This window comes from Podarcis pityusensis (genome assembly GCF_964106645.2).
Source record: "Podarcis pityusensis genome assembly, chromosome: Z".
NCBI classification, from domain to species: domain Eukaryota; kingdom Metazoa; phylum Chordata; class Lepidosauria; order Squamata; family Lacertidae; genus Podarcis; species Podarcis pityusensis.
Window position 1 is genome coordinate 4191113 of NC_138044.1, and position 11192 is coordinate 4202304.

General features: G+C 44.4%; 1 protein-coding gene and 1 long non-coding RNA gene across 9 annotated transcripts in view; one reads left to right on the forward strand and one right to left on the reverse strand.

The window, feature by feature from the left end:
• Positions 1-2130: 2130 nt before the first annotated feature.
• LOC308468667 lies at positions 2131-10045 on the forward strand. Its single transcript, XR_013981796.1, has 2 exons — positions 2131-2475; positions 9407-10045. It is a non-coding gene; the product is annotated as an uncharacterized lncRNA (long non-coding RNA).
• EEIG1 (estrogen-induced osteoclastogenesis regulator 1) overlaps positions 3891-11192 on the reverse strand; it is a 55568-nt gene continuing 48266 nt past the window's right edge. For 6 of the 8 annotated variants that reach the window (XM_080990964.1, XM_080990967.1, XM_080990965.1 and 3 more), the window contains 3 exons: positions 11121-11190; positions 10277-10302; positions 3891-10150 (listed from right to left, as the gene is read on the reverse strand). In XM_080990964.1, the coding sequence (XP_080847090.1) occupies positions 10119-10150; positions 10277-10302; positions 11121-11190 (128 nt within the window). In that variant the 3' untranslated portion in view covers positions 3891-10118. The remainder of the gene's footprint in view (positions 10151-10276; positions 10303-11120; positions 11191-11192) is intronic. The other 2 variants (XM_080990969.1, XM_080990968.1) reach the window with 1 other exon arrangement.

The window sequence follows — 11192 nt, forward strand, 5'->3', positions numbered from 1 at the left end:
CACCCCATTTTCTTTCTCATTCAGTCACTTTTTCCTCCTGTTTCAATCACCATTTCCTCCATTAAATTAAGCCAAGGCCTTAATTGCACCTGAGGGCTGCAGGTTGCCAACCCCCATTTTACTTGAGCAACAACTGAATCAGAGCAGAAAGCTCCTCTCTTTGCTACCGTTTATTTGGTGATGGAGAGGGCACATGGGTGCTCAATTGCCAGCTTTGTTAAATGGGATTTCCACACCCATTCCTAGCAGCAGCTTTCAATTCCTCTCCAGTGTCGGGGGGCATTTAAAAATGGCTTCTCTATTATTATTTTTTAAAATAATTTTTATTACATTTTCAATTTTTTATAATCACAATATCCTTACATAAATCAATAAGCTCAAACATCACTCTATCCGAGCATCTACTAAAAATGGCTTCTCAGTGTGAACCAGGAAATGTCATACATGGAAAATGAGATGGTTCTTTTTTTATTTTTTGGCTATGTCACTATCAGTGAGTGCCTGTCACTCTAACCCAGAGTTTTCCAAACTTTTCATGTTGGTGACACACTTTTTAGACATGCATCATTTCTTAACACAGTAATTCAGTTTTACTAGTAAATCAGAGGTTAAACTAACCCCTTTCCAGCCCTGGGAGGAGCATGGGGAGCGTTCACACGTCACACTAACGTGTCACAACATGCAGTTTGGAAAGCTCTATAACCTTTAGGATCCGTTTTTATTGTTCAAATCCAGTTATTTTATCAAACAGATATTTCTGGCTATGAGAGCAACATCGGAGAGTGCCAGCCGTGTCGTGCTCTGTGACCCAGTGTCCTGCTGCTTGAACCTTGATGCAAGCTGACAATCTCGGACAATCTGCGGGTCTACGAGACAGTCCTCCCCCACCCTGGGGGGTCTGCCAGGGATAATTACCCCCCACATCAGCCCTGAATTACCGGCACGGCTGCGATCCGATCGTATGGGAGACAGCCATTTCCCACCGCCGGAAACAGGAAGCCCACCGCATCCTTTTCTTAGTGCTTACAGACTGTTTAATTATGTGTTTTAGGACCTTTACTGATATCAATATCAAGCTCACCAGCTGGTAGTTACGTGGGTCTTTCCCCCCCTTTTGAAAATGGGAGCATTTGCCCACCTTGTCTGCAGGGACCTCACCTGTTCTCCCAAGAGTTCTCAAAGATTATAGACAGAGGCTCTGAGATTACATCCACAACCTCCTTTGTGATTTCCCTTTTCTTCCATTTCTTATGCATGCCCTTCTTAAATTTCACCTCAGCTGCAAGCTCCTTATGCAGCCACACTGGTTTCCTTAGATGCCTCCCACTTTTCTTTCTTGTTGGAATTGTCTGCATTTGGGCCTTCAGTATTTCACCTTTTAAGAAAGTACTGTCTACTGTGCACCTTCCCCCCCCCCTCTGAGTTGGGGAACATCATGACCAGGGCGGAATGCAACCCTCCAGGCCTCCCCTCTTTGGTCCAAGGCCATATGCTCAAGTTGAGGTGTGTATAACAACCAGTAGCTTTTGCATATACATAGTTAAGTTGCTCTGCCTACTTTGGCATCTGGGCCATGGAAGGCTTCCTCATGATAGATATGCAGCCACTTTGCTGAAAGTAGTTCCCCACCCTGGGGGCTCCCTGCTTGCAGAATGTTTTCCCCCAGGCGGCTTGTCTGGCACCAGCACTAGGCAGAAACATTTTTCTCGCCACATCTTTGGTTATTAATTATTTGTGGCTTCCTTGAGTAGGTGGAATGTTTCACTCCTGTCCTTTAAAAATAGGAATGTCTTGTAGATTTTTGTTGTTCTTTTGTGCCAGTTTAAAATGTGTGTATTTGTTTCTATATTGTAAAGCTCTTTATATTGTTACCTTGGTAACAATATGCAACAAATCCAATTTAATAAAAATTAATTGCATTGTCAGAATTCCCTCTTTTCAAACCAAGTAACACAATATTCAATCCACCCAGGCATATTTAAAAACTTTATAGGTGCTATAGGTTTGGAGTATTAGTCTTGATGATATCTGTGGTCCTTTCTAGGCCTACTGTTCTTCATCCAGTAAGGTTTAGAATCTAGTAGCAGCAGTTGAACAGTCAGACCAGTTTCTTCTTCATAAGGTAATGGCCTTAGTTAAGTGCCACCATTTACACATCCCAAGACAAATGGGGGTGATCCTTCCCCACCCATTGAAAGCAACATCACCTTCCAAGGTTGAAGTGCTATTGTCAGTTTGGTATGTTTTGGCTGATGCTGGAAGACGAGGACAAAGACTCATTTTGCTCTGTGCTGGCGCCAAAGCTGTGGCTTGGGGCTTCCCTAGAAACCCAAGGGGGAAACCAGTATCTGTTGAAGTGTTAATGCAGCAGGCCTTTCCATTGTATGCTCAAGTTGAATATACGTGTAAACAAAACCGTGTATCGTAAAGAAGCCAGACTCCATTGACCTTTATCTAAAGGAAACCAAACCCTAGGTAAGTGGGGGAACTCCTGGAGTCTCTCACCACTCCAGGACAGGGGTACACACCTTTTCTCTCCCTCTTAGTGCACTTTTACTGCTTCTGCCTTATTTTCTAATAGAATTTGGGATCTCCAGTTTGACTGATTTTTTTCCCCTAGTATCAGGATATATCTTTACTGTGTTGGGCTCTTCCGAGTATTACATAATAAGTGTGGATGGATGTCACAGAATCCTAGCCCCAAAAGGCAAATGCAGAAACTTTGTAGAGGGACTTAGGCTTGTCTCCAGCTATGCAAGAGTTGATGTGCAGACACTCAGTAAGATGGGCATCTGCCATGAATGCTTTAGTTGAGAAACCTGCATTGCAGGGGTTGGGTTATATGACCCTCAGGATCCCTTTCAACTCTACAATTTTGTAACTCATTGTACATTAAGAATCCAACTTACAGTGGAATATTATTATACAGTGGAATATATTATGCCTACTTTTGAAGCAAGTACCGGTATGTTTGTATTTAAATAGCTGTACTCCTGGGTAAGCAGCCCATTCTTTGGCTTAGGATTGCCATGGGGGGGGGGAGGTACTTTCTTAACAGCTGTATCACCACAACCAGGACCAGTAGGACACAGTGGACTTCCCATGGTTAACAGGTAGGTTTGGGGAGCAGAATGAACTGTGCTCCATAATTTTGTTATGGTGCCCATGGTGGTGTTTTGCTGTTATGCCAAACCCCTATGGCAGCCATTTTGTGACTGGACCGAAAACACTCTCAAAATTCAGAATGTGCCCGCTGTTCCAAAAACTATCATTAGCTAATATTGATATCTCATTGCTATTCAACTCCCACCTTGCTATTTTCTTTTTGATATACCTGCCCACTAATATGTCACTTCTTGCATTTCGATGAAATGGGCTTATGCCATAACAAATTTGTTTCATATTTTAAAGGTGCTACAAGAATTTCCTTGTTTTTGCTGCAGGAAGCTGAAACACGGCTACCTTCTAAAAATGTTCATGTGGCTTATGAAATTCAATACACTGCCTTCTCAAACTTGGTACCCTCCAGATTCTTTGTAGTGCCAGTGCTATCAGCCCCAAAACAGGTTGGTGAAGGTTGCAACTACCACAGAAAGGGAGGAGACACTGGTGTTTGTTTATAGACATCCATGAGCCAAGGCAGAATGCCAGAAAGTACAAATCACATGGTTTTCATGAGCTTCCTGGATGGGCGTCCTGGAGACATCTGTCTGGTTACTGTAGGAAACAGGAAGCTGGACTAGATGGGCCTGTGGTCTGATCCAGTAGGGCTCTTGTATTCTCAGCAAGTTCAGAGTGCTGTATTTAGAGGTGTTTGCAGCCCATGAATGCCAAAAGGCTGAAGACAAAAAGGAAACCCACACAAAAAAACAGTCAAGACGGATCAGATGTGAAGTACCAAAAAGAAAAAGAATGAAGATCACCTTTATTACCCCCAAAACCGTAATGACATTTGACATTATAGTGATTTTCTCATTTATACTTGTGGCTTCTCTACATTAGGAAGCAAAAATCAGAGAACACAAACACAATTGGTTGAATCAGAGACGGCACAGCATTCCATTAGAAAACAAAAACCCAGAATACACTAGTGGAGCAAGTTAGAAATGGTGTGGGCGGGGGGGAAAGACACATTCATAAACCATTCTCCTCTAGCCCCACAAAATCTGAACAAGAATAATTGAAAGAACAGAGCAGTGGAACTAACATATCTTCTATACTTGCTTTTAATGATAATGGAATCTTTAGATTTTACTTAAATCTGTGTTTAGTTTAGAATAGGCATAGGCAAACCCAGCCCTCCAGATGTTTTGGGACTACAACTCCCATCATCCCTAGCTAACAGGACCAGTGGTCAGGGATGATGGGAATTGTAGTCCCAAAACATCTGGAGGGCTGAGTTTGCCTATGCCTGGTTTAGAAAATGTTAAATCTATCTCTTCAAGCATTCTTTAAAAAAGTTTGCATAGTCCCATTTTCCCTTTCCAAAAATATCTATGCGCTCTCTTTCTCTCTATAGAATTATCTGAATATAAACTGAGCGCAGCTCTCTTTTGAGCCTCAATAACTTTTCCAAGAAAATAAACATGATCTCTCTCATTTTTTTTCTAACCCTCTCAAAAATATGGGCTTAAAAAACAAAACTAGCAAACATTTTCTCTTGAAGCAAAGTAAAAGAATCAGAGGCTCTACTCTTAAGTTCCAAGTTCCTTTTACTTCTCCAGGGGAAGGGGAATATATCTCCCCCCACTAGCCAAAGAGGGAAGGGGAAAGGTTAGGGCAGACTGGGGTGGCTTCCTTCGCCACGCTGGTTGGGACTGATGGGAACTGCAGTCCGCCAATATTGAGAGGGCCACGTTTCCCAGTCCTGACATAGGATGGCCAGGTGCAGTCAGCCCACAATGGGGACTCTGCAGAACAAGACCCTTGGGATGTGGAGGGCTAAAGATCCTACAAACACTTGCTACTAGGCAGAGAGTTTGTGCATCAGGCCCTATGAAGAGCAGCCCTGTCCACAGGGCAAAGAAACAATGGCACATATTTCCTTAGCTAGCTTGAGGAGGGGAGCAGGAAAAGTGGGTTCGTTTAGCAGCTCCTGAGATCAAGCTACAAGGGAGAGATCTGCTCTTCTCCTTGAGGTTCCCCCTCTCCAGGAGAGGTGCATTTAACATGGGCGCTTTAACGCGATGCGTACCAGGTATGGGGCCTTCCAGAGGTTCACATTATGGGCACAGTCCAGCTGCACAGTTTGTTTTTTTGTTGTTAAGCGGGGGGGGGGGGAGAATACACAAAATGAAATATAAACACAGCTCATGTTCAAGACCTTAAATCGCCACTCATTGGTGTCTTGGGCTTTCTTTACAAAGGAACAAACCAGGCCTTTTAAAATAAGGAAATAAATCATCTCAACAAGTCAGGGGCAGCCAGGTGAATTTAGTACATAACTACTTTTTTGCCCCTCCCCAAGTGCTGAGCAAACTGTGAAATTCAGTTACCTGATCCCTTTCACCACCATTCTAGCCTTCAGGGTCTCTACTGAGCCCATCTCCATCATCAGTGCAGCAGGAGATTAGCACGATTCACTAAGGCTCAATGTATTACCCACAGGGAAAAGGTGCCTCATTCACTACCCACCACAAATACCATTACACTGAATACCCTTTGCATTCTGCAGATCAGATTCACAGAGAGACAGGGAGATACCAAAACACAGAAAGTCTAAGTTGCAGGAGAGTTGAAGCCCAACCTGTTCTCATTTGGCACTGGCATAGGAGGACAAAAATACTGCTCCCTATCAGCTAACAGCTTTCTCTAACCAGGTACCTCCAGATAAGCTGGTCTACAACTGCCATCATCCCTGATGATTGGCCATACTAGCTAGTCCTGAAGGGAGTTGCGAGTTCAACACCATCCAGATGGTCTTAGGGTGGTATCCAACTATGTTCTACCCAGTGAAATTAATGGGCCCAAGTTGGTAATATTCATTAATTTGAGTGGGTCTGTTCTGAGTAGAACCAACATGGATACAAACATTTGCCCCTATAAAATCTTTTGCGAGACCCGAGGGGATGGGAATTTGATGGAGGTGTTATTGCCGAAACTTCTGGGTTTTAAAGCAGTATGACTATCAAAATGGCGAGGCTTCACTGGGTTCCTGCTTTGTCTCACACAAGCTAGAAATAATAATAATAACCCCCAACACAAGATAGCAATGAAACAGTGATTCCCCTCAAAAAAAAAAGCAAAAAAAAAAAAGCTGCAAAACACCAGCCTGCTGGGTTCATAAACAAAATTCAACAAAAATTCAAGAATAAAGAAATGAAAAAAAGTCTCCAAGCAGGATCAGTGGTCTGAGAAGTTCAATTAAGAAACAAAAAAAAAAATACAACCATTATCTTCCAGTCAACTAGGAACAAACACACCAATCATGCCAAGAAAGACAGTGCTTGTGATGCAACTAACATTTTAAGCAGCAGCAGAATGGCTGACCAAAAAAAGTCCCCAGCTCCCCCAACACAGATCCTATTCAACTAGTGAAGTGCACTTAGAGAAGAGCCATGGATGGAATTTTAGGATGGGGTGATAAAATCATAGACCCCACAGACTCCCTTGGTTCTTACTAATATTGAAACAAAACTGGTTTAGCCTTGAAAGCAGTACCAAGTGGCTTGGCACAACAGAGCGCACAATTTCATCATAGCAACACATTTTAAGTCAAAGCTTCAAGAACCTAACAAGCCATCAAGAGCACTGAAAGATGGCCCCTAAGAACAGCCGTTACTGGCTGGGGCCTGCAGGGAGCTGTCACCCCAAACATCTAGGGGACACCAGTTTGGGGAAGGTAGCAACAGAAGGATGCCCTTCTACTTCCTCCTGATCAGGGGTCCCCAAACTAAGGCCCGCAGGGCAGATAAGGCCCGAGGGACTCATTTATCCAGCCCGCAGCAACCCCCACAGGGTCTATCCATTTGGTCCGTGAGGCTATTTTGGCCAAGCCATGCCCACCTGCCCTACACGGCAACTGAAAAGAGGGGCTTGCAAGCACCACTGCTTGGCAATGCCTACAGAACCCCTAAGAAAAGCACTGCTCAAGGTAGGACTGTGAAAGGGGCTTCTGAAGAGCAGATAATCAGCTGATTGTTGTGTCTTCAGAAGCTCCTTCAAAGCCCCATCCGGCACAGCATTTGGAAAGGGGTTTAGCAAAACTGATTACAAGGCCCCTTCAGGTTTTGGCCACCTGTCAAACTTGGCCCAAAAGCGGTAGGTGGAGTAAAATCTGGCCCACTAGTCAGAATGAATTCTCCCCTCCCTTCAGTAGATGATGTGCGCAGCCTGGAGCCCTAAATATAGCTAAACCCTAAAGAAAGGATGCTCCAAAGCATGCACAGTGGTACCTCTGGTTGAAAAGAGCGCAACCCGCAGCGGCATGTCTGCGTACATGCGGGTTGCGATTCACCGCTTGTGCGCATGGCGTCATTTTGCATGTCTGCGCATGCGCGAGTAGTGAAACCCAGAAGTAACCCTTCCGGGTCGCGCAGGACGTAACCTGAATGAAGCGGACATAACATGAGGTATGACTGTAAAGTGAAGGCTGTGTGCCCGCACTTCCACCTCAGAACACAGTGGTCTAGTCAGTTCAGAGACAGCAACCCTACAGAGCCATGTTTCCTTTCCCAATTCCCACCCACCCACCTGAATTCCATCTGTGGCACTCCATTCACAAATACCTCTGTTACAAAGATGGCTCTCAGCCCACTTGAGTATAAGTATCAGGGGTGGGGAGAAAGAAAAGGAGGAGCCCCTCCCATCCATTCTACTTTGCTGCAGGTGATAAGTGTGAATGTGTGTGCTTTCATGTACACAAACACCCAGTGCTGAGCACACGTGTTAACAGAACATTAATGGCCTTGGCCTCTTCTCAACAGTGGCTGGCAGTGCTCCCAAAATGTATATGCTGTCTGCAGAGCAGCAGACATGAAAGTGAGGTGGGGAAGGTGCTAAATAGAAAATAGCGTATAGGCTGAAATTATACACAAGTAGTGCCCGTGTCCTGCCTGCAGCCAGGTCAAGGTAGGAAACCCCTTTAGACCTAGCAATACAATTGCCAGGATTATAAGAGTAGAAAGAAAATTGAGCTCAGACTCTCCTTCTCCTCTTCTGAATACCTGAACTGTTATTCCCACGCCCCTACAAGGTCTCAGTGTTGGAAGGGGAAAGAAGAAACAGAGAAAAAGCTCAGGCATCAATTATTACAAAACCCAATCCCGTCACCATGCTCCAAATCATGGTAAACTAGTATGAGGACACAGCAAGCGCAGGCAAGAAAATGAAGTAGTAGAAGAACCCCAAGATGGCAGTTTTCTCCCATGAAAACAAACATCTCCTGCAAGCAGAAATCTACCACAGCAACAAGTAGACTGAGCTAGACCCTCTCTTCCTTCTGTGCTAGTGTTCTACTTCAGAAGAATGTTTTTCTTTACACAGGGGGAGCATTAAAAAACCGGAATCTCTCCTGTTTTAAGGCTACTCTACCTCTTCATTCTGCTGCTTGCATTCAGCAGATTTAGCTTGATTCGGCAAGGGATGGAGTCCATGGGCCAAAGCAGGAGCCTCCTGGACAGATTTTAGGCACATTTTAGGCAAAGGGAGAGGAGACTGGACTCATTATAGCAGCAGCAATTCCAGCAGCTATTCCAAATCAAAGCTGAAAGACTGGTAGGGGACAGGGGGAAGAACTATCAACCATGTTTCAGTTTTGGAAGAGTGTCAAAACTCTCCCTACCCAGAATGGGATAAAAGACTACCCTAATTCAACACATTTTGTGACCCAGAAGGTAGCCGTAATGTTAAATGATTTCTCCTACTGGCCTCACAATGAGCAGACAGAATCACAATTACAGTGGACGCTCAGGTTGTGAATGTGATCTGTGCGGGATGCACATTCGCAACCCGCAGCGTTTGCAACCCGCAGCGTCACGTCTGCACGCACGGGTTGCAATTCGGCACTTCTATGCATGCGTGACCGCCAAAACCCGGAAGTAACCTGTTACGGTACTTCCGGGTTTCGGTGGGTGCGTAACCCGAAAAAACGCAACCTGAAGCAGCTGTAACCTGAGGTGCTCTGATGCTCAACTGTTACAGACACCCCTACCAACCTATAACATCAGTTCTTTGTTGCAAAAAATGAAGAGTGCAGGTTGCACTTCTGAAAACAGCCTTTCAAGGGTACGTTTGGAATCCGGAAAGCTCTCCATCTAATGAAAACTGAGGCCAGGCACCCCTTCCATGTCCTGCAGTGGAGGGCGGGGGGGGGGGGCGCTGCTACTGTAAGACTGCAGCTGACAATACCAAGATGTGCTCAGCATTCATAATTCATTTGTTTTCTCTCTTTCTTTGAACAATCAAGTTCTATTTTTCAGCAACTCTTGAAATGCACTTTTGGAAGAAAAACAGAAATGAAAAGCCATTTCCTAAGAATGGATGATCTTTGGGGCTGTTGACTTTAAACTTTAAAAAAAATGTTTGGGTGCTCTGCTCAGCAGCTGTCCTCACAGCAAAGTTCTCCCGTGATCTACAAGGCAGAAGCCTGCTGAAGAAAAAGCTGCAAGAGTGATTGCACCAAAGTGGCTGCTTCCACCTCGCCTTTTGCATTCAGTTAACAATGCTTCTCCTCAACCCCAATTCGATTTGGGGAGGGGGGTTGAGAGGAAGTATTCAAAGTGGTATAACCCAATGGCTGAGAGACACAGGATCAGCAAAATACTACACATGAGAAGAAAAAGTGGTTCAATGGAATGAGGGTTTGACATGGAGTGCAGAGTTGTCTTCCCCTGACAAGGAAGATTGGCAGGAAAATTCTGGGACACTGCCAGATAAATCTGAGGAGACATGAGGCAGATTTGGGCAAAAGTGCATGTTCTGGAGTGTCAAGTCCTCGGAGAAGGTTCTGCAGTGCACACATGTCAGGGAACAGGTTTTGGGAAATCCTGCCTGGAATGTTGCTTGAAGAGAGGTTAGAAAAGGAATAAAGAATGGCATCCACCAACACCACCGCAGATGGGTAAGGAGACTGTTTCCAGCAGGTCTACTTGCTTCTGTTCACATTTAATGGGTTTCGATTACCACTGGCTCGTAAACTCCAGATGAGACTCTGTGTAAGAAAGAGGGGAGGGAGCCATTATAATCTCTGTGTGTGCAGGTCCCATTTGTAAAGAGCTGAAACTTAAAAATGAAGACATTAAGAACTGTTCTAATGGAGATATTGAAGATAACTAACCTGGCCTGAAATCATACGTCAGAAAGCTTTTTGGTGGGGGGTTTTCGGGGGTGGGTGGAGAAAGAGAGAAAGAGACACACAGACATTGCTTTAATTCAAGACAATTTACCATGTTATTAGCAGGGCATTTTGATACTAGTAAAAATGGATTTCAATGGAGCTAAATATCAGGATTCCTTCTTATTTTTTTATGCATGTCCTGCTTTTAGCAAAGTTTGCAGATAGGGTCATATCCTCTAACTTAGTAGTAGATAATGGGTACTATGATTTCGTCAGTGAAATGGCCTAAGGCCTGTGGATTTGTCCTTACGAAACAATGCCTGTGATGTATTATTTTACAACAGAACAGTAGGCTTCAAAGAGGTCACTCAGGACTACAGCATATGCTTTGCATTCAAAAGATTTGAGGTTCAATCCCTGGCATCTCTAGGTTAGGTAAGAATACTGCCTGAGGTCAATAAAGACTGACATAGTGTTCACCAACTCCCATCAGCTCCAACCAATAGTCAGGGATGATGGGAGCTGTAGTCTGGGAAAGCTAGTGTAGACAGTACTGAGCTAGATGAAGTCATGGCCTGTCTGATATGGAAAGCATATGGTTGCAGGGGTGACTGAGCATGCGTTAGCCAAAATAGCAGTACCAAAATAGTACCTCCCTAGGCCTTTTACTTCAGTATTTCTTAGGCACTGCCTAGATCCATCCCCCCAAATGAGCTCTTGCCATCAATTTCCAAAGTTGTGGATTAACTGAAAACACCCACCCACAAAATACCAGCAAAAGCATCTCCCCACGGGCATGGTCTAAACCTAGTCTTTCAAAAGGAATCTGCTAGGGAACTCATACCTGTTGGCAAGCTGAATTCCGCTTAGTGTAGTTGTGCCATCTCTGCTCACAAACAGCCTCAGGTTACTATCT